A 24,573-nucleotide genomic window follows, 5' to 3' on the forward strand; every position below is an offset into this window, starting at 1 on the left:
GCCTACCTGGACTTGGCTAAAGCCTTCGACACAATACCCCACTCAGGGATCATAGATAAGCTAAACAGCTTAAATGTAAATCCATATGTCACAAGATGAGTTGCAAACTGGCTAAAGAACAGAACCCATAAAGTCAAAATTGCAGGAGCCATGTCAGACTCAAAGCCAGTCACAAGTGGTGTCCCACAGGGCTCTGTCCTGGGACCCCTCTTGTTCAGCATTTACTTCTCAGATGTGAAAGCAAACATGGGAGGGTTGTGGCTGACAAAGTTCGCAGATGACTGCAAACTAGGCGCCATAGTCGATACACCAGCTGACACACACATCCTACAGAAAGGCCTCACCGAAACGGACAACTGGTGCTGGAATCATGGCCTTAAACTGAATGCCAAGAAATGTATAGTCATCCCCTTTGGGAAAAACAAAGTACCCACAAATTATCACATAGACAGTAACCCACTGAGTACGGAAAAAGTAATCTGAGACCTGGGGACCCAAGTTGATAGTGACCTCTCATTTGACACCCACGTTGCCAAAGTGGTTAGAAAGACTTTCTACCTTGCCCACCTTATCATGAAGGGGTTCACATCCAGATCAAAGGAGGTCATCGTGCCCCTGTACTCCTCCCTTATCAGGCCCATGATTGAGTACAATGCCCCATTTGGTATGTACCTCACCCGGCACTTACAACAGCTGGAGAGACCCCAGTAGTACCTCACCAAGAGGATCAAGGGTCTCCAACATATGTCATATGCTACCAGACTAAAAAAACTCCAGCTCTATTCAGTAGCATACCGCCTGCTCAGAGATGATCTGTGCCTGACGTACAAGGCCATGTCCAACCAGGAATTGATGGACATGCTCCACCTCAAAAAATCCAAATCCATAAGAACCACGAGAGCCAAAGATTTAAACCTCAGTACAAACATGAATAGAACATGCTGGAGGGACAGATTCATAACTCAGAGGCTTCCCATACTCTGGAACAAAATCCCAGTTCATGTTAGGCAGAGTCCCTCACTGACTGTCTTCAAGAGAAATCTTGACGAGTGGATGGGAGATCATAGGTTTACCCCGGGGGTCACCCCTGTGTCGCTACTTGACAGAGACACAGTAAACTAATTTTAATAAGTAAGGGGGTCTTCAATGTGTCACTACTAGACAAAGGCACAGTATTCTAAATTTATTCTGTACACCTTAGTACCACTACATGGGGTGGCGAAAGCCACATCTCTAGGGCTAGGCTTGCAAATGCCCCAGGGCAGATAGCCTAGTACTAAACTATGAAACTATGCACCAGGCAAGTGCTTCTTACTAAGTACAGCAATACAGTATCTCCCTTGGTCTTTCAACCCCATACCTCTTTGAAGGACTTGAGATAGAATAGTCAGATTGAGGTGCAGTCCTTTAATCTTTTGGAAAGTTTTTGTTTTTAATATACATATTATAACACTGTAGAAATTTGCTATGTTTGCAGTAATAGAGAGAAGATAAAAGACTGTACGTCTTAAGGTGAAATTTATTTTGAAGGAATCATGTAAGTATTTTTTTCCTTGCAAAATGGTGAGGAGTAAGAAAGATAGTCGTAAGTGCTTTGTTAGATTCTTTTCTAAAGTTCCATTCATTGTGACATCTCTACATTTGTTTCAGTATTCCTGAATGGTCATCAGTAAAGGTACCAGTCTTTTCCCTTAACCCTGCCGGAATAGTAAGATCTTTTATCTCCATAGATTCTCGTTCATGGGACAGCTACTCCTTTTCCACTTTTCAGAGATACCATCCACACTGCTTTTGTCCTTCAGATGTAGCTTATTGGAAAATCCTCTTCAAACCTGTTTCTAGACCCATAAGCTAAGAAGTTGACTCTCTCAATAGGTTGTGGTTATTATATACACTTGGAAGCACATGGTGCTCATTCGATGTCATGATGAGCCTCTCTGTTTGCCTGACATCTCCGTATTTCTTGGGAACTCTGCAGATGTTCTTCGCGTTTCACTGTTGCAGTCATCACATTTGGGTTATCCCTGCCAGGGTAGCCCTCGGCCAGTCCCGAATACCAGAGACTTAGTATTTCTGCGTCAGTTGTTGTCGCTTGAGGACTGACATCAGGTTGTCAGTAGTGTAAAGTAAGGCAGCCGATGCAATTACATCAGTCGTTCTTGCCGTGGAGCCAGAAGCAGAAGCAGTTCGCATGAGTGCCACTCGGCCACTACCTGAGTTTTCGTTTCCGAATTGAAGATGAAGTCTTCTAAAGCTAAATACCCCATTGGGAGATCCTTTTTATCTTGCACTAACCAATGTTAGAAAAAATTAATTGTCTCGCCTGTGTAAAGCAAATACCACACTGAGACTTCCACTCTTACTTCGTCACTTGTCTAGGCCTTGACCACGACGTCCCCTGTTGTCACTTCTGTGCTTTGTTCAGCACCGGAACTATCCATCGTCCGGCCCTTATTGTAGCCAGATATTTTCGTTTACAGTCCTTGAATTCCGATACGGCTTCGGTAAGCCATCTGACAGCAGATGATCTGAAAAAACGTAAAGATAAAGACAGAGACAGACCGCACAGGTCCAGATCTACTGACGATGCTTCCATTAAGCTAGTAGTCAGTCCTCCGGTACTCAGGTGCTTTCGCAGGCCCTGATGCCAGCTTCAGTTGATTCGCAGGCTGCTACCAAGATGCTTTCGGAGTCCGATATGCTGCAAAACTCTTCTTCGACTAAGGATCTGTGGTCGTCTCTAACTTGGATGGGTTCAGAGCTGCTGAGCAGGCACTGGTTTCCGAGGAAGTCATTCGCATGTCTTCTTTTGCGGCTACCGTTCTTTCAAAAACAACCGAGTTCCTTAGGCCCAGGGTTCGAACCACACCCAAGAAACCGACGACCCACTCTCAGGCGCCTGCTACCTTGCCTCAGTCTTAAATGCTTAAAATGGCATAAGACCTTATCATGCTGATCAGGGGAAGCCAAGCTGCCCCCTCATAAAGGAAAAGAGATCTGTCCCCAGTAGTTTTGTCTGAACAAGAGTCAGATGAATCTGATGCATCTGACTATGAAGACATGCAACCACTCTCCACTTATGAGGATTCTGATGCAGAGGAATCCATTCCTTCAGTCTTTCCCCAGAGGATTTTTCCTTTGGGGAAACCCTGCATAATTTAAGGGAGCATTTCCAATGAGAGAGTCAGGACTACCCTCAGTCTAAAAAGAGACTCAGGGAATTCCTAGATCTTCTACAACACAGACCCTTGGCCATCCCCCCAGTCCTGGATGTGGTGGATGATGTTTTCCTTGAATCCAGCTTGACTCCTGACGCCCTGCCTCCTGCTCCCAGAAAACACAGACAGGTACTATAGAGTCCCTGACTCATGCAAATACCTTTTTAAAAATCGAACAGCTGACCCTGAGGTCATTTCTCAAGGGGCCCAAAGGGATTAAAGCAACCTCTGCTAAGAATCCTACCCCCTCAGATAGGGATTCTCGAGCATTGGACAGATTGGGTAAAAAAGTATACACCTCAGCTACTCTTGCTATTGCTATTAGGGCACTAAATTATCAGTTCCATGTGCTTAAATATCAGCAACATACCTTGAAACTCCTTAAAAAAAATGTCTTCCTTTCCTGCTTGGGCAGAATCTAAAAATTTACAAGACTTAATGCATTCTGCAAGTCAAGTAACTAAACACACTTTGCACTGTGGTTTTGATGCCCTAGAAGCTTCTTGCAGGGCAACAGTCACTGGATCTGTCATTAGAAGACATGCATGGCTTAAGGAACAACCCCTGCCAGACCATGTCAAATCTAAATTGTTGGATGCCCCCTTGCACAAAGATAACTTATTTGGCACTAAGGCAAAAGAGGTCTTAAAAAAGATGGAAAAAAAAGCAAAATCTATGCAAACAGATACAGGTCTAGCCCCCTAAGTTCAGCAGGCATTGTCCCTCCAAGCACTGGTCCTTTCCTGCTCCGAGTAAACAGACCCCCCCCCCCAGACAGCCGCCCCAGGGAATGCAGAGATCTAAGCAGTGGACTACCTCCACTTCAAAACCAGGGAGTTCTAAGCCATCCCCTTATGGTAAGAACTCACAATGACTCACCTCCTCCCGACCTCCCCTCTGCCCACCTTCACTTACCCCTAGGAGGAAAACTCTCCCTTCACTCAAGCACCTGGTTCACCATTACCAAGGACCAATGTGTTCTGAACGTTGTGTCTCAGGGATACAAATTCTCCTTCCACACCTTTCCAACCCCAAAAGGGTTCCCAGATCTCCCAACAAATCAGTGGGCAGAGGCTCAAAAGTAAATCCTTTCCCAGCTCTCTGAGGGCATTAGAGCACGTTCTTGCAGAACAGATAGGCCAAGGCTTCTACTCCAGACTTTTTCTGATGCCTAGAAAAGAGGGCACTTGGTGCCCTATCCTCGATCTGTTGGGTGATCCCAAAATTCAAAATGCTCACTCTCCAGCAGCTGCTACCCATGCTCTCCAAGGACGCTTGGCTAGCCACCCTAGATCTAAAAGAGGCTTATCTCCACATTCCTATCAGGGAATCATGCAGGAAATATCTCTGGTTCAGGGCAGGATCTCAATACTTTCAGTTCTCTGCGCTTCCCTTTGGCTTATCTACTGCTCCCAGAGTTTTCACAAAATGTCTGGCTCCGGCCATTCCCTTTTGCAGACAAAGAAATATTCAAATGTACCCCTACTTAGATGACTGCCGTATTCAGGCACACAGCCAGAAAAAGCTGTGGAAGCACCTGGCCTTTGTAAAGACCCTACTTACCCCCCTAGGGTACACAGTCAACGAGTAGAAATCCAAACAGGTGCCCATTCAAAGGATAATCTTCCTGGGAGCAAGTCTGGACACAGCATCCCAGGTGGCATACCTTACAACAGAGAAACAAATTTTCCTGACAGCCTACTTCTCTCAACTGGCCACCAGGCCCCAGCTATCTGCAAGGAAGATCCTGCAAGCTCTGGGGTTCATGGCATCTTGCATACTACTCATTCCATATGCCAGACTGCATATGAGGAAACTTCAGTGGTACCTAAAGAGCCCTTGGTGTCAACACTCTCAAGACCTGGAAACTCTGCTACCTATAATTCTTTGCCTTGGAAAGGAATTTTTTTGGTGGACAACAGCATGCTCCCACAGCAAGGGACTGCCCTTCTCCCCACTCCCCGCCACCCAGACACTCACCACAGATGCATCAGACTATGCTTGGGGTGCACACCTGAACGGCAGGTGCATACAGGGCCAATGGAGCCCACAGCAAATCCCCCTACATATCAGTCAAAAAGAGATGATGGCTGTGCAGCATGCCTTGATAGCTTTCAAGCCCCTTCTCTCTCCATGGATTCTCCAGATCAAAACAGACAACACCACTGTGATGTGGTATGTCAGCAAGCAAGGAGGGACTCAGTCCTACCCTCTATGCAGGCTGGCCATGACCCTTTGCCTCACAGCCTCTTTCATGCAACTATACCTGTTAACACAATACCTACCAGGCTCTCTCAACTACCTGGCAGACCAATTAAGTAGAAACCTTCTGGATCCACACAAGTGGCAGCTCAACAGAAGTATTTTCACCCTAATAACTCAGACATGGGGAACCCCGAAGTTCGACCTCTTTGCCTCCCACACCAACCATCAGCTTAGCAAATTCTGCACCAGGGAGCATCACTGCATGGCTTGGAATGTGGATGCCCTGTTCTTCCCCTGGGTCAGTCTCTCAGTCTATGCCTTTCCTCCCCTACCTCTCATCCCCAGGGTACTGCTCAAAATAAGGGAGGAAAAACCAAGGACAATTTTTATAGCTCCAGACTGGCCCCGACAACACTTGTACCCCTTGCTGCGTAGCCTGTCCCCCGCTGCCTCCATGGCATCTTCCTCAGATTCCAAACCTCCTGACCCAGAGGGAAAGGAAGTTCATGCATCCCCAACTGCAGGCACTCAATTTGACAGCTTACTACCTAACCCCGAAACAGTCTGCCATCCTTAGTAAACAGGCTGTGGATGTTATCCGTGAGGCCAGATGCCCTAACACCAGAAAGTCTTATGCAGATAAATGGAAAAGGTTCTGCACCTGGATCCAGGCTAAGAGGGCCAATATGGTACAGCCCTCCATCCCTTTCATCCTGGATTACTTAGCTGACCTACTATACAGTGGTCTCTTTTTCTCCTTTATAAAAATTAATTATTCTGCTAATGTTCTTCATGTTTCACTGTTGCAGTCATTACAATTGGGTTATCCTGCTGGCAGGCTACCCTCAGTCAGCCTGAATTCCAAAGTCTAGGTCCGGTGTCTGTTGCTGTTGCCTCTTCATTGATGTCAGTGTGCCAGGGGTATAAAAGCTGCAGCCGACGCCATTTTCTTCAATCTTTCTTGCCGCGCGGTGCCCGAATCAAAAGCAGTTTGCAAGTGCCGGTCGGCCGACTCCTGAGTTTTTCAAATTCGAATTTCAGATCCGAAGTCTTCATTAAAGCTAAGTATTCCATTGGGGAAACTTTTTTCTTGCTCCAGACCGATGTCAGAAAAAGTTAATAATTGTATTTCTTGTGGGAAGCAAATACATCATAAGAATTTTCATTCTTACTGTATTCCTTGCCTAGGCCCTGACCATAATGTTGCTAGTTGTCGGTTTTGTGCTAGATTTAACCAACGCACTATTAAGCGTCGGTACAATTTTGCATTCCATTACTTTGGCCGAAGATTTAATTACATAATGCCGTCAGAACAGTCGACTACCGGAGTTTATAAAAAGCGCAAAGAAAAAGAAAAGGACAAACATCCGAGATCCAAAACCGATGAGGCTTCTGCTAGACCTATCGCCGGTTCTCAGTGAGGTGCTTTCGCAGCCCCTGACGCCCACTACCTCAGAGCCACAGGCCGCTTCCAACTCCCACGTGGAGCCGACACGGCCGCTGGAAACTCACGGTATTGGACACTCAGAAACTATTCCCTCAGATGGGTCCGGAGCAGCTGAGCAGGCATCGGCTTCTGAGGGTGTTTTCAGGCCTACACAGTTATATGTGAAACCTACTTCAGCTTCAAAACTAAAACAGCACTAAAGACAAAGAAACAAGTACAGCATTCTCCTGGACAGGCCTCCATGCCTAAAAAACAGATGCTTAAAATGTCCGAAGATCTAATTACTGGATTCCCATCCCCCTCATGATAGAGGCCTAGGCAAGAGTTAGAATACAAATCTTCAGACCAGGTTTCCATTTCCTCTTATTCCTCCTCTGAACAGGAATATTCTCTTCCTCACTATGAGGATTCTGATGCTGAAGAATCTATCCCTTCAGCCTCCCCTCCTGAGGATTATTCTTTTGGGGAGACACTGCATACTATGAGTGAGCATTTCCACTGGGAGAGCCAAGAATACTCTGAATCCAAGAAAAGGCTCAGAGACTTCCTTTTATTGCCTCAGCACAGGCCCCTTGCTATCTCACCTGTTTTAGACATTGTAGATGATGTATTTTCAGAGTCCAATATATCTCCAGACTCTTTACCACCAGCTCCTTTTAAGCCAGGCAGATACTATAGGGTTCCTGATTCACATAAATTTCTTTATAAAAACCCTGCTGCTGACCCAGAAACCATCTCTCAGGGTCCCAAAGGGGTCAAGGCTTCTACTGCAAAAAACCCTATCCCTTATGATAGGGATTCTAGGGCCCTAGACAGATGGGGTAAAAAGATTTATACTTCTGCTACCTTGGCTTTAAGAGCCTTAAATTGCCAATTTCATATGCTTTAATGTCAGCAGTATCTTATGTCTTTGCTTAAACAGAAAATGTTAACAAATTCAGAATGTGCAGACAACAAAGAAATGCAGGATTTATTGCATGCAGCTGAACAAGTTGGAAAGCATACTTTGCAATGTGGGGCCGCTGTTACAGGTTCTGTCATTAGGAGGCATGCTTGGTTAAAAGAACAGAATCTGCCGGATCATGTTAAAGAAAAACTATTAGATGCTCCATTACAGCATGATATGTTGTTTGGTGTTAAAGCAGAAGGGGTGTTGAAGAAAATGGAGGACAAAGCGAAATCTATGCAAACAGTCAAGGATTTCTTGCAGGTACAGTCTCCCAGATTTAGCAGGAACTGGCCTACAAAGAGTTGGTCCTTTCCAGTGTCCGCTAGGCCACAAAGAGGCAGATATAGACGCCCCAGAGGCAGATCACAGCCCCAAGGCTCATACAGGCCTAAACAATGGGGTGCTACCTCCAAGAGCGGAGAGGAAAAATCACAGCCATACAGGAAACAGTCTCAATGACTTTCCCCTTCCAGCACCAAGAACTTATCTTTTGGCAACCCCTTTGGGGGGAAAACTAGCACTTTTTTCTCAAAATTGGCACATGATCACCTAGGACAAATGGGTTCTAAATATAGTATCACAAGGCTACAGGTTCCACTTTCATACCCTGCCAAGGCCACACGGTATGCCAGACCTGCCACGTATCAATGGGCAGAGGCAGAAAAAAAGTTTCATCCCTCATGGACATGAGGGCCATTCAACAAGTACCAGAACAAGAGCAGGGACAAGGATTCTATTCAAGACTGTTCTTGGTATCCAGAAAGGACAAAGCCTGGAGACCAATACTGGACCTATCTATTCTAAACACATACCTGGATATTCCAAAATTCAAAATGTTGACTCTACAGCAGCTTCTGCCCATGTTGGGCAAGAAGGCTTGGCTTGTGACTTTAGATCTAAAAGAGGCATACCTGCATGTCCCAATCAGACAAACATGCAGAAGATACCTCAGACTCAAAGCTGGCTCAATGCACTACCAATTCTCTGCACTGCCCTTTGGCTTATCTGCTGCGCCCAGGGTCTTCACAAAGTGCCTGGCACCAGTAATTGCATACTGCAGACAAAGAGGAATACAAATATATCCGTACTTGGATGACTGCCTTATTCAAGCAGAGAACAAGGACATTCTCCTACAGCATCTGGTGTTTGTAAAGAGATTACTACCATGCCTAGGGTACACAGTCAACAAACAGAAATCAAAACTAGTACCCTCTCAAGAGATAATATTCCTGGGTGCAAGCTTACATGCAACTGCCCAGATGGCTCATCTCACGCTAGACAAACGACTACCTATTTCAAACTGTTGGCAACAAAGGCTCAATTATCTGCAAGAAAAATTCTGCAGGCTTTGGGCTTCATGGCATCCTGCATTCTACTAATTCCGTATGCAAGACTGCATATGAGGAAACTTCAGTGGTACCTAAAAAGTGTTTGGACTCAACATTGCCACAGCCTGGAAACAATAGTTACTCTCATTCCCTGCCTACAACAGGAGTTTCGATGGTGGGCGAAGGCCTGTCACCAGAACAAGGGACAGCCATTCACTCTACCCCCAGCCACACAGACATTAACAACGGATGCATCGGATTATGCCTGGGGAGCCCACATGGCAGGAAGATGTATTCAAGGCACATGGTCCACAAACCAAATGCATCTACATATCAATCAAAAAGAGATGCTAGCTGTTCAAAATGCCCTGACAGCCTTCAAGGACCTACTTCATCTGGGACAACTACTGATAAAGACAGACCATACCACAGTCATGTGGTACATAAACAAGCAGGGAAGCACTCATTCCTACCCCCTTTGCAGACTAGCCATGACTTTGTGGGACACAACATTGACTTACCAAGTACATCTGTAGGCACAATTCCTGCCAGGAAAGGTAAATACTCTGGCAGACGAACTAAGCAGAAACGTCATGGATCCCCATGAGTGGAAATTGGATCCACAAGTCTTCAGCATGATAACAAGGAAATGGGGATGCCCGGACATAGATCTATTTGCCTCACCTCACAACTGCCAACTAAAGAGATTCTGCACAAGGACTTCTCACAGACAAGCATGGAAAGTGGATGCCCTTTCTTTCAGCTGGAAAAACTCAACAGTGTATGCCTTTCCTTCTCTGCCTCTCCTCCCCAAGGTACTCCTAAAGGTCAGACAGGAAAAGCCAAAAATGATACTGATTGCCCCAGACTGGCCATGCCAGTACTGGTATCTAACCGTAAGGAACTTGTCTCAATGCCCAGCCTGGACCTTACTTCAAGTGCCTCATCTACTGTCCCACAGAACAATCAGATCCTGCACAGCCAACTCAAGACCTTAAATCTGGCAGCATGGTGGATAATGTAGTCACACAAAATACAGCTTTCACTAAAGCGGTGATGGATGTCATTTTGGAGGCCAGGAGGCCTAGTACTAGAAAATCTTACGCTGGAAAATGGAAGAGATTCTGTTCTTGGAACCAGGCACAAGGAATTGACACAGCTGTACCAAACATTCCTCAGATTTTGCAATACTTGACTGAGATGCTGGACCAAGGCCTATCTTTTTCATCAATAAAAATTCATGCCTCTGCCATTTCGGCTCATTACAATACAGAGACACCAATCTTTTCTCATCCTTTATTAAGGCAGTACCTCAGAGGGGCCAAAAATTTAAGGCCTCCAAGGAGATCACCAATACCTGCATGGGACCTCTATTATGTCTTAGAAAAACTCACCCAGCTGATATAAAGTTTTTATCTTGGAAAACAGCTCTGCTCCTAGCAATAACTTCTGCAAGACGAGTCCAAGAGCTACAGGCGCTCAAGGCTGTGGAACCTTTTATCATTTTTTATCCAGACAGGGTTTCTCTGAGGACAAACCCGACATTTATGCCTAAGGTAGTGTCCAGTGTGGCCCTAACCAAACTATTCATCTGCCTACTTTTTATCCAAACCCACAGAATAAGGGGGAGACAATTCTGCATTCTTTGGACATACACAGACAGCTACACTTCTATTTGAACAGAACCACAGCTTTCAGAAAGACAGAGCAATTACTAGTGGCATACGCAGCAGGATCACAGGGAAAGGCTATCTCAAAGCAGACTATTTCAAAGTGGATAGGCCACTGCATTTGTTTCTGCTATTCACATCATGGCAAGCCAGTACCTAAGGGCATTAGGCCACATTCAACCAGAGCAGCAGCCTTCCTCAGGGGAGTACCAACCAAAGACATTTTAGAGGCTGCTACTTGGAGTTCAGTGCATACCTTCACAAAGCACTATCACTTACCACTCTACTCTAAATCTAGGGCAGGCTTTGCCACTGCAGTTCTTCAGGGCCTAATAGCCACCTCTAATGCTATTTAGCTCCAGCCTCCCAACCTTAGCTTTGGGATTCAACCCAATTGTAATGACTGCAACAGTGAAACACGAAGAACATAGTAGAGTTGTGTACACTTACCATAAATGTAGATGTTGGAGCATATTCACCGTTGCAGTCCAGGTTACCCACCCGCCATCCCCCTTTTCTTTGCTGGAACTTATCTGTACTTCTCTATTCTATACAACCTATGTGGTGTATTTGCTTGTAGATGAAGGCAAAATAAATACATTGGTGCATGCATGTTTTATTGACATATTTTTAGCCTACCCTTTTGGGGGCACCTGACATCTGGGGCAAGAAAAACTGAAGAAAATGGCATTGGCTGCAACTTTTATACCCCTGACGTCAGGGAAGAGGTGACAGCAACCTACGCCGGACCTAGATTTTGGAATTCAGGCCGACTGAGGGTAGCCTGCCAGCAGGATAACCCCAATTGTAATGACTGCAACAGTGAATACACTCGAACATCTACATTTATGGTAAGTGTACACAACAGTACTTTTCTGCTCATTTTCTCACTGAGCAGCCCCTTTTCTCACACCCTTTGATCAAACAGTTCCTCAGAGGGGCTAGCAACTTCAGGCCCCCCAGATGGGCACCAACACCAGCTTGGACCTTAACTTTGTTTTGGAAAAGCTCACCCTGCCTCCTTTCGAACCAGCTTCTTCTGCAGAGCTAAAATTCCTCTACTGGAAGACAGCATTCCTTCTGGCCATCACTTCAGCCAGAAGAGTCTCTAAGCTGCAAGCACTCATGGCTGTGGAACCCTTCATCATCTTCCATGCAGATCAGTTATCCCTCAAAACTAACCCATCCTTCATTCCCAAGGTGGTGCCCAGTGTGGCTCTCAACCAATCCATTCATTTGCCCACCTTCTTTCCTAATCTCCAGAACAAGGAGGAAAGGATTCTTCACTCTCTGGATGTGCACAGACAGTTCATATACTATCCGGACAGGACTAAATCCTTCAGAAAGTCTAATTAATTGCTGATTAGCTTTGCTACAGGCGGCAAAGCCATCTCCAAGCAAACCATTTCCAAATAGATAGCACACTGCATCCATTTCTGCTACAAGCAGCATGGTAAGCCTCCCCCCAAGGGGGTCAGGACACACTCCACCAGAGCAGCCTCCACCTCTGCAGCTTTCCTCAGAGGAGTCCCCACCAGGGACATCCTGGAGGCTGGCATCTGGACATCTGTTTATTACCAAGCATTACCACCTGCCTCTCTTCTCCAAATCCAGGGCAGGGTTTGCCTCTGCAGTATTGCAGGGCATCCTAGCCACCCCCTAGCTTCCTTGACTGCCTCCACCCATTTCCTCAGCTTTGGGAATCTACCCAAATGTGATGACTGCAACAGTGAAACACGAAGAACATAGTACAGTTGTGTACACTTACCATAAATGTAGATGTTTGAGTGTGTATTCACTGTTGCAGTCCTGGTTTCCCTCCCTCCATCCCCCTTTTTTCTCTTCTCCTTTTATTGCCATTCTTCCTTGTTGTTCTGCTTTCCTTACAAGGGACATATTGGTATTTATTTTCCACTGGTGGGATTCTTCCACCAGAACCTGGCCTCCTGCTTTGGGGGCTCCTGACAGGTTAAGGCAAGAAAAACTGATGTAACTCGTCGGCTGCCTGACTTTATACTTGACGACCTGACATCAGTCCTCAAGCAATAGTAACCGACGCAGAAATACTGAGTCTCTGGTATTCGGGCTGGCTGATAGCTACTCTGGCAGGGATAACCCAAATATGATGACTGCAACAGTGAATACACTCAACATCTACATTTATGGTAAGTGTACACATCTGTACTTTCCTCAGTATAACACGCACACTTTTTGCTAAAAACAACAATAAGTGCTACACAAGGAACAGATACAGCACTACCAGAGACTCTGTGGTTCCTAGCTTTAGAAGCCACTGTGCCATAACATGTATGACCTTTGTCGAACACAGTAATTGAGTTATATAGAATGCTTTCTAATTGCATAAAGATCTCTGATAGCTTTCTCTTTATCATCCACAGGGCAATTATTATTTCTGGAGGGCCAAGTTCGGTGTATGCTGAGGATGCTCCGTGGTATGATCCAGCAATTTTTACAATTGGCAAGCCTGTACTTGGAATCTGTTATGGCATGCAGGTACCATTCAGAGACCACAGTAATATGCATTTATATGTACTGTATGTAGCAGCGATAACTTGTACAGAAAGCTAATACTAAGTGTTATGTGGTGGAGGGTTGTAGTAATTGGTACTATTCATGTGTTATATACCAGGAGGATACCATGGCAACTTTTACAGTAGTCCAGCAGTAAGAGCCCTGTCTTTTGTTGCTTGGAGGTGTATATTTCTGTTATTGTAATTTGGTTGTCCCCATTCCATTTTTAGCTCTGTAAATTGGTTGTCCCCACTCCATTCTTACCTCTTCCAACACTGCCCTATTTTGTGTTAACAACAAGGCACCTTTATATTGAAATGTGTTCTGTCTGATAGTCAGCTGATGTTCTTCGTGTTTCACTGTTACAGTCATCACCTGTGGGTTATCCCTGCTTTGGTAGCCTTTAGTTGGCCAGAATACCAGAATCAATGTTTTTCTGAGTCAGTTGCTGTCGCTTGCTGGATGACGTCAGGTCATCAGTGCTATAAAGGAAGGCATCATTGCATCAGTCTTTCTTGCCATGGAGCCTATAGTAGAAGCAGTTAGCAAGCTACCAGAGTTCGAATTACAGCTGAAAACATCTAAAGCTAAGTACCCCATTGGGGATCCTTTTTTCTTGCACTAACCGATGTCAGAAAAAGTTGTCTCGCCTGTAGACTGCAAACACAGCACCGAGACTTCCATTCTTACTGGGTCACCTGTTTTGGCCCAGACCATGACGTCCCCTGTTGCCAGTTCTGTGCCTTCTTTAATGCGGGAACCATTTGTCATAGAGCTCTTTTTGTTGCCAGGTATTTTCATCTTCTGTCAGCCAGCAATCCGTAGACATTTCGAAAAAATGTAAGGATAAAGATAGAGACAGACTACACAAGTCTAAGCCTTCCAACGACTCTACCGCTAAGCAGGTTGTCAGTTTTCTGTAATTCAGTGAGGTGCCGATGCAGCCCCTGATTCCTGATTCAGTACCTTTGCAGGCCCCTACTGAGACCCTTTTGGAGATTGGTATGCCGCAGAAATCTTCTTCGCCTTCCTAGTCTTTGGTTGTCTCTGTTGGGTCTGGAGCCGCAATGTAGGCACTGGCTTCCAAGGTCTTTCGCACTACCGAATCTAGACAAAAAATGACATCTTTTCCTCTGACTACCGTTTCTCTTAGACTGATGGATATCCTTATAGAAGCAAGGCCACTCCAAAGAAAATTACCTCTAAGCACCATTTTACCCCTCCTCCACCACCCCTAGCTCAAATGCTTAAAATGGTGGAGGATCTTATCACCCTTATCAGGGGTAGTTAGGCCGCACCTTTTAAAAGGAAAAGAGACTCTTCCCCTGAAATACTGACAGAACAGAATTCTGAGGAGTCTGATTATTCAGATTTTGAAGAGGAAGAGTAACCTCTTACTGCTTATTAAGGATTCGGATGCAGAAGAATCCATTCCTTCTGCCTCCCTACCAGAAGATCTTTCCTTTGGGGAAACCCTTCACACTCTCATGGAACATTTCCACTGGGAAACCCAGGACTTCCCTTAGTCTAAGAAAAGACTAAGAGAGTTTCTAGACCTGCCCCAGCACAGACCCTTGGCCAACCCCCCCCCCCATCTGAGAGGTGGTTGATGATGTCTTCCATGAATCCAGCTTAACTCCTGACGCCCTCCCGCCTGCTCCATGAAAACCTGACATGTACTAGAGAGTACCGGGCTCTCACAAATACCTGTACCTAAATCCTGCTGCAGACCTGGAGGTCATTACACAGTGACCAAAAGGAGCTAAGGCTAGTTCTGCAAAGAATCCTATTCCTTCTGACAAGGACTCCAGAGCTCTGGACAGATGGGGTTAAAAAATATACACCTCTGCAACCTTAGCTATCTGAGCACTTAACTGTCAGTTCCACATGTTAAAATATCAACAACACACTTTGGAACTATTAAAACAAAAGATTTCTACCTTTCCTGATTGTGCCAATTCGAAAGAACTAGCAGATTTACTGAACTCTACTTGTCAAGTGGCTAAACGCTCTTTACCCTGTGATTATGATGTCCTAGAAGCCTCAAGCAGGGCAGCAGTGTCAGGATCTGTCATTAGAAGACATGCATGGTTGAAGGAACCACCTCTCATTGATCATGTCAAATCTAAATTACTTGATGCACCACTGGATAAGGACCGTTTGTTTGGAGAAAAAGCAGAAGAGGTGCTTAAAAAGATGGAAGACCAAGCAAAATCTATGCAAACAGTAAAAGATTTCCTTCAGGTACAACCTCCTAGGTTCAGAAGCAATTTTCCCTCAAAACACTGGTCCTTTCCTGCACCTAGCAGACAGGGGCAAGGTAAGCCCCACAGGAAAAGACTACCCAGACTCCTATCCCATGGACAGCAGAGAACCAAACAGTGGACCACTTCAACTCCAAAGGCAGGGGGTCTAAGTCATCCCTGTATGGCAGAAACTCTCAACGACTCCCTCTCCCCCCTCTGCCCTCTTTTCAGTCACCAAAAACTAAGAGGAAGGCCTCTCACTCTGCAAAAAGAAGTGGCTTTCAGTAACAAAGGACCAATTGGTCTTAAAGATCATTTCTCAGGGATACAAATTCTGTTTCAACGAACTCTCAGTTCCAAGAGGGTACCCAGACCTAGCTCTAAATCAGTGGGCAGAGGCATTGAAATAAGTCCAAACTCTCATATCCCAAGGGGCAGTCGAACCTGTTCCCTCAGATCAAACAGGCAAAGGCTTTTATTCCAGACTATTCCTTGTTCCCAGAAAAGAGGGGACTTGGTGCTCCATCCTGGATCTATCTATTTTGAACACCTTCCTGGTGGTTCCCAAATTCAAAATGCTAACTTTGCAGCAGCTGCTACCTATTCTGACAAAAAATGCTTGGTTAGTTACCCTAGATCTAAAATATGCCTACCTCCACATCCCCATAAGGGAATCCAGCAGGAAATTCCTTTGCTTCAGAGCAGGCTCACAACACTTTCAGTTCTCTGTGCTACCCTTTGGCTTATCTACTGCTTCCAGGGTATTCACCAAATGCTTAGCCCCGGCCATAGCCTTTTGCAAACAGAAAAATATACAAATTTACCCTTATGTGGACGACTACCTCATTCAGGCAGAGTGCAAAGAAAAGCTCCTCAAGGACCTTCTCTTTGTCAAAACCCTCCTAATCTCCTTAGGGTACACCATCAATGAGAAGAAATCTAGGCAAACACCCTCCAGGGAGATGATTTTCTTGTGGGCACTGCTGGACACAGCATCCCAAATAGCCTTCCTCTCTCCAGAGAAACAGAGCTTCCTGCCTCTCTAGTTCACACAGCTGACTTCCAAAAGTCACCTCACTGCGAGGAAGTTCCTGCAAGCCTTAGGGTACATGGCATCCTGCATCTTTTTAATTCCTCTGGCCAGGCTTCAAATGAGAAAACTTCAGTGATACCTAAAGAACCTTTGGTATCAGCACTCTCAGCCTCTAGAGACCTCTCTATCTCTGATTCCCTGTATAAGGGCCGAGTTTCTCTGGTGGGCAGGGGCCTGTGCCCAGAACAAGGTTCTCTTCACCTTCCGCCCAGCCAGGCAGACCATTACCACCAACGCCTCAGACATAGCTTGGGGTGCTCACCTAGAAGGCATGTGCACCCAAGGTCTTTGGGATGCCCAGCACCTTCCCTTACATATCAACCAGAAGGAAATCATGGCAGTACAAAAGGCTCTGACATCCTTCAAACCCCATCTCAAGCCAGGGGGTTTCCTTATCAAAACAGACAACACCACAGTAATATGGTACATCAACAAACAGGTAGAACCCAATCTTACCCTTTGTGCAGACTAGCCATGAACCTCTGGCTGACGGCCTCTTCCATGGGACTACAACCTGATAGCACAATACCTACCAGGGATCGACAATACCATGGTAGACCACTTAAGCGGAAACCTACTGGACCCCCATGAATGGCAGCTCCACAGAAAAAAACTTTTTGCAAATCACTCAGACATGGGGGGACTCTGGAGCTGGATCTCTTTGCTTTCCATCCCAACCATCAGCTAAAAAAATTCTGTACCAGGGAGCATCACCACCTAGCGTGGAAGGTGCATGCCGTGACCTTCCTCTAGAACACCTTTTTTTGTGTACGCATTACTTCCTCTGCCTCTTATCCCCAAGGTACTGATCAGAATAAGAGAGGAGAGACCAAAGGCCATCCTCATTGCTCCAGATTGGCCCAGACAACATTGGTACCCCTTACTGCGCAGCCTGTCTTTACAGCCTCCCAGGCAGCTTCCCCTGATCTCAGACCTCTTAACTTGGGGGGGGGGGGTGCTGCACCCAGACCTGCAGACTGTCAAACTATCAGGATGGCTAATACTCTGAAGGCAAACTGTTAAGCAAACAGGTCCTAGACATCATCACAGAGGCCAGAAGGCCCAGCACCAGAAAATCTCATGCAGGAAAATGGAAAAGATTCTGCTCCTAGAGCCAGTCTGGAGGGGGCAATACCTCACAACCTTCCATCCCTCTTATCCTGGACTGCCTAGCGGACCTACTTAATAGTGGCCTCTCCTTCTCTTCTATTAAAATCCACGCCTCAGACATTTCAGCTCATTTTGATACAGAACAGACCCTGTTTTCCCATCCTTTGATTAAACAATTCATCAGAGGGGCTTCTAGTATCAGACCTCCCAGAAGGCCAACCACTCCGTCCTGGGACCTGAATTATGTTTTGGAAAAACTAAATTTACCACCCTTTGAACCTGCTGCTTCAGCAGATCTAAGGTACCTCTCCACTCTCTCCTTGAAGACTGCTTTTCTCCTAGCTATCACCTCAGCCAGAAGGGTTTCAGCGCTACAGGTGCTGATGGCCATTGAGCCCTTCATCATCTTCCATGAAGACAGGGTCTCCCTGAGGACCAATCCCTCCTTTATGCCTGTGGTGGTATCTAACTTGACTCTCAACCAGGCCATACATCTACCCACCTTCTTTCCTAACCCTCAAAACAAGAGGGAAAGAATTCTGCACTCACTAGATGTGCACAGACAGCTCAGATACTATCTAGACTGTACTAAACCCTTAAGGAAAATAGATCAACTTCTTGTCAGCTTTGCCTCAGGGGCAGAGGGGAAGCCCATTTCCAGACAGACCATTTCCAAATGGCTATCACACTGTATCCATTTCTGCTACAGTTTGCATGGGAAACCCCTCTAGGTCTATTCAAACCCATTCCACTAGGGCAACCTCCACTTCCACAGCATTCCTCAGAGGACTTCCCACCAAGGACATCCTGGAAGCTGCCACCTGGACTTCTGTCCATACCTTTACCAAGCATTACCACCTACCTCTATTTTCTAAGGCTAGGTCAAGGCTTGCCTCTGCAGTTCTGCAGGGCATGCTGACCCATTCCTAGGTCGCTTACTTAGCCTACCCACCCCTCTCCTCAGCTTTGGGAATCCTCCCACAGGTGATGACTGCAACAGTGAAACATGAAGAACATAGTACAGTTGTGTACACTTACCATAAATGTAGATGTTTTAGTGTATTTACTGTTGCAGTCCTGGTTTCCCACCCTTCTACCCCTTTATATCTTCTTTCTTTAGGGGATATAAGTTTCTAACGGTGGCTTTTAGCCACCAGGACCAGTTCAACATATTTACTTGGGCCTCTGACTGGTTAGGGCAAGAAAAACTGATGTAATGACGTCAGCTGCCTTCCTTTATAGCACTGATGACCTGATGTCATCCAGCAAGTGACAGCAGCCAATGCAGAAAAACATTGACTCTGGTATTTGGACTGGCTGAGAGCTACCACAGCAGGGATAACCCACAGGTGATAACTGCAACAGTGAATACACTCGAACATCTACATTTATGGTAAGTGTACACAACTGTACTTTGTCCCATGTAACCTGTTAATCATCACCAAGTAACTTGACCATCTAGTACTCCCCCTCCATGTACTTTTTCCCCATTTGTTCTTTCATCCTCCCTGGCATTGCATCAGCTGTCCTTCTTGTAAGGAGAGAGGCGTTCTTTTCCCTTACACTTGACCGTTTGGTGATCACACTTCTCTCTTGAATCATTGGAGGTGGGAAGTGAGATCTGTCCATAGATTAACGCTTCCTCCTTGGTTGTTCCTGTGTATCAGATTTGCAAAGAATGAAGAACCAGCCCCAGTGGTGTTTCCACTCCCTCATTTCCATTCTACAGTATGCTTTCTGTACTCCTGCTCAGGTGACATTTGTGCATTTTGGCCTAGATATTCTTCGTGTTTCACTGTTGCACTCATTACATTTGGGTAATCTGCTGGCAGGTTGCCCTCAGTCAGCCTGATTTACAAAGTCTTGGGTCCTGCGTCGGTTGCTGTCCCTTCTTCCATGACTGCAGGTCATCAGGGGTATAAAACATGCAGCCGATACCATTACATCAGTCTTTCTTGCCGCGCGGTGCCCGAAGCAGAAGCAGTTCGCAAGTGCCGGTTGGCCGACTCCTGAAATTTACATTTTCGAGTTTCAGAACCGAAGTCTTCAACTAAAAGCTAAGTACCCCATTGGAAACTTTTTCTTGCTCCTTACCGATGTCAGTAAAAGTTAATAATTGCATTACTTGTGGGAAGCAAATACCTCATAAGGATTTTCATTTGTACTGTATTCCTTGCCTAGGCCCTGACCACAACATGCTTTGCTGTCGGTTTTATGCTAAATTTAATCAATGCATGATTAAACGTCTGTATATTTTTGCTTCTAAATATTTTGGCTCAAGATTTAACTATCCAGAAATGTCGTCGGTTAGCAATCCGACTAACGGAATACCTAAAAAAATGCAAAGAAAAAGACAAGAGACAGACCGTCGAGGTCCAAAACCGATGACGATGCTTCTCCTAAGCCAGTCGCCGGTACTCAGTGAGGTGCTTTCACAGCCCCTGATACCCGTTACTTATGATTCGCAGGCCTCTACTGAGACCCATTCGGTGTCCGGTATGCTGCGAGATACTTCAATTATGGAACCCGCGGATGTCTCTACCTTAGATGGGTCCTGAGCCGCTGTGCAGGCACCGGTTTCTGAGTGTGTTTTCAGGCCTACAGATTTGTATATTAGACCGACACCATCTTCTAAACTAAGGCCAAAATCTAAATTTATGTCTAAAAAACCGACGCCTGGGCCACATGTGCAGGCCCCTATGCCTAAAAAACAAATGATCAAAATGGCTGAAGATTTAATTACTCTGATCAGGGGTAACCAACCCTCTCCTTCTAAGAGGCCTAGGCAAGACATTGATTATGAATCTACTGAACAGGATTCTATTTCTTCTGACTCTTTTAATGAACAGGATTTGTCTATTCCTACTTATGAGGACTCTGATGCAGAGGATTCCATTCCTTCTGCCTCTCCCCCTGAGGATTTTTCTTTTGGGGAAACTTTACATGCCTTGAGGGAACATTTCCACATTTCTGGGGAAGTCAGGATTTCTCTGAATCTAAAAAGAGACTTAGGGATTTTCTTCTACTTCCTCAGCATAGGCCTTTGGCTATACCTCCTGTTCTAGACATTGTTGATTATGTTTTTTCAGAATCTAGTATGACTCCTGATTCACTGCTTCTGGCTCCTTGTAAGCCAGACAGATACTACAGGGTTCCTGACTCCCACAAATTCCTTTTCAAAAACCCGATTGCTGATCCTGAAACCAATGGTATTAAGGCCTCTACTGCCAAAAATCCTACCCCTTCTGATAGAGATTCCAGGGCTCTGGATAGATGGGGTAAGAAGGTTTACACATCTCCAACCTTGGCAATCAGGGCTTTAAACTGTCAATTTCATATGCTTAAATATCAACAGCATATCATGGAACTACTTAAACAGAAAGTGATGTTAATCTCTGACTGTGTGGAAAATAAAGAATTGCAGGATTTATTGCATTCAGCTGAACAAGTTGGAAAACATACTTTGCAATGTGGTTTTGATTCCTTGGAGGCCTCTTGCAGGGCTGCTGTAACTGGATCTGTGCTAAGAAGAGCAAACTCTGCCTGACCATGTTGAAGCTAAATTGTTGGATGCTCCTTTACAACAGGACCGTCTCTTTGGTAATAAGGCTGAAGAAGTGTTAAAGATGGAAGATAAAGCTAAATCTATGCAAACTGTGAAAGATTTCTTACAAGTGCAACCTCCAAGATTTAGCAGGCACTGGCCTATTAAAAACTGGTCCTTTCCAGTCCCTTCGAGAGCCGCTCAAGTCAAATCAAGACATTCCAAAGGCGCCAGGGTTCAGTCACAAGGAACTTTTAGAACAAAACAATGGGGTGCCTCCACCTCCAAATCTGGAAGCAACAAGGCACCTCCTTATGGTAAACAGTCTCAGTGACTTCCCTCTACAATCACCAAGCACTTACCTCTTAGTTGCCCCTTTGGGGGGGGAACTAGCACTTCCTGCATGAAACTGGCAACTTATTACCCAGGACAAGTGGGTTTTAAATATAGTACCCCAGAGATACAGATTTCACTTCCACACGTTGCCATTCCCAAACGGATGGCCAGATCTGCCCCCAAATCAGTGGGCAGAGACCCAGATACAAGTTCTGTCCCTCATGGTCATGGGGGCTATTCAGCCAGTACCAGAAGAGGAAAAGGGACAAGGTTTCTATTCCAGACTTTTCCTGGTACCTAGTAAAGACAAATCATGGCGTCCAATTCTGGACTTATCCACTCTAAACACATTTCTGAAGATTCCAAAATTCAAGATGCTGACTCTTCAACAGTTACTACCTATGCTAGGCAAAGATGCGTGGTTGGTAACTCTAGACTTAAAAGAGGCTTACCTGCATATCCCAATCAGGGAATCTTGCAGAAGATACCTCCGCTTCATAGCAGGTTACTTGCATTACCAGTTCTCTGCACTGCCCTTTGGCTTATCTACTACACCTAGGGTCTTCACAAAGTTCCTGGCACCAGTAATTGCATTTTGCAGGCAAAGAAATATTCAAATATATCCGTACCTGGATGATTGTCTAATTCAGGCAGAAAACAAGGACATTCTTATAAAGCATCTGGCGTTTGTAAAAAGGGTTCTAACTTGTCTAGGGTACACCATAAACGAAAATAAATCACAACTGGTACCCTCTCAAAAAATTACATTCCTGGGTGCAACCTTGAATACAACTGCCCAGATGACTTACCTTACGCCAGAAAAGCAAATTCAGTTGATGACTTACTTCAGACAGGTGGCCACAAAAAACATGCTATCTGCAAGGCAAATTCTGCAGGCCTTGGGGTTCATGGCCTCCTGTATTCTTCTAATTCCATATGCAAGACTGCATATGAGGAAACTTCAGTGGTACTTAAAAAGTTTATGGAGTCAACATTGTCACAGCCTGGAAACAATGATTCCTGTTGTACCTTGCCTGCAACTAGAGTTCCTATGGTGGGCAAAGGCCTGCCACCAAAACAAGGGACTGCCATTCACTCCACCCCCTGCCGCCCAAACCCTAACAACAGATGCATCAGACTGTGCTTGGGGGGCTCATTTGGCAGGGAAGTGCATTCAAGGCAAATGGAGCCCAAATCAAATCCACCTACATATCGATCAGAAAGCGATGCTAGCTGTACAGAATGCTCTGACAGCCTTCAAGGATTACTTTCTTCCAGGACAACTAATGATAAAGACAGACAACACCACAGTTATGTGGTACATAAACAAGCAGGGGGGTACACATTCCTACCCCCTTTGCAGACTAGTCATGGCATTGTGGAACATGGCCTTGACCTATCAGATACAACTACAAGCTCAATTCCTGCCAGGAAAGCTAAATACTCTGGCAGGCGAACTAAGTAGAAATCTTCTGGACCCACATGAATGGAAGCTGGAACCGCAAGTTTTCAACATGTTGACATGCAAATGGGGGAGCCCAGACATAGTTCTGGGGTGAGTCAAAAAGATCTATCAGTTAGACAAATTCTGCACAAGAATTCATCACAAAAAAGCTTGGAAAGTGGATGCTCTATCATTCAGGTGGAAAAGCCTATCAGTCTATGCTTTTAGTCAAACAGGACAAACCAAAAATGAGTCTTATTGCTCCAGACTGGCCTCGCCAACACTGGTACCCACTCCTGTGCAATGTGTCACACCCTCCTGTGTGGCACCTGCCTTAGACACCTTACATACTGTCTCAGCAGAACTTCCAAATTCTGCACACTCAGCTCCAAACTTTGAATCTTGCAGCGTGGCTAATTAACTAATTTCACCCCTGGCATCCCTCAGCCAACCAGTGATGGATGTCATGTTGGAGGCTAGAAGGCCTAGTAGTAGAAAGTCTTATGCTGAAAAATGGAAGATTATTTGCCTGGACCCAGTCACAAGGAATAAGCACAGCAATGCCCAATATTCCTCAGATTCTGCAATACTTAACTGAGATGCTTCACAAGGGCCTATCTTTTTCCTCCATAAAAATCCATGCCGCTGCCATTTCACTTCATTATAACACAGAACCTCCCCTCTTCTCTCATCCTCTGATAAAGCAGTATCTCAGATGGGCCAAAAATTTAAGACCTCCCAGGAGAGCGTCAACTCCTGCATGGGACCTCAATTTTGTTTTAGAATAACTCACGCTTCCTCCTTTTGAACCAGCTGCTACTGCAGATCTAAAATTTCTCTCCTGGAAAACAGCTTTCCTTTTAGCAGTCACTTCAGCTAGAAGGATTTCAGAATTACAGGCTCTTATGGCAGTGGAGCCTTTTCATTATTTTTCATCCGGACAGGGTGGCTCTCAGGACCAATCCATCTTTCATGCCTAAGGTGGTATCCAGTGTGGCTCTTAATCAGACCATTCATCTGACAACTTTCTTCCCCAATCCGTAGAACAAGGGTGAGCAGATTCTGCATTCATTGGATGTACACAGACAACGTAGATTCTACTTAAACAGACAAAATCTCTAAGAAAATTTGAACAACTATTGGTGGCATTTGCTGCAGGGGCAGAGGGAAAAGCTATTTCAAGGCAAACTGTTTCCAAATGGATAATCCATTGTATTCGTTTCTGCTATATGCACCATGGTAAACCTATCCCCAAGGAGATCAGGTCTCATTCCACCAGGGCTGCATCTACTTCTGCAGCCTTTCTCAGAGGGGTTCCTACCAGGGACATTCTAGAAGCTGCTACCTGGAGCTCAGTTCATACGTTCACCAAACATTACCATTTACCTCTCTTCTCTAAATCGAGAGCTGGCTTTGCCACTGCTGTCCTGCAGTGCCTTATAGCTGCTCCT

At 45.4% G+C, this 24,573-nt stretch overlaps 1 protein-coding gene across 1 annotated transcript in view; it reads left to right on the forward strand.

Moving 5' to 3' along the window:
• GMPS (guanine monophosphate synthase) overlaps positions 1-24,573 on the forward strand; it is a 1,355,954-nt gene that overhangs the window by 357,728 nt on the left and 973,653 nt on the right. The window contains exon 3 of the mRNA XM_044070497.1: positions 13,217-13,331. Coding sequence (XP_043926432.1) covers positions 13,217-13,331 — 115 coding nt within the window. The remainder of the gene's footprint in view (positions 1-13,216; positions 13,332-24,573) is intronic.

The sequence above is a fragment of the Protopterus annectens genome, chromosome 4.part1, assembly GCF_019279795.1.
Source record: "Protopterus annectens isolate FY-2018-M chromosome 4.part1, PAN1.0, whole genome shotgun sequence".
Taxonomy (NCBI): domain Eukaryota; kingdom Metazoa; phylum Chordata; order Ceratodontiformes; family Protopteridae; genus Protopterus; species Protopterus annectens.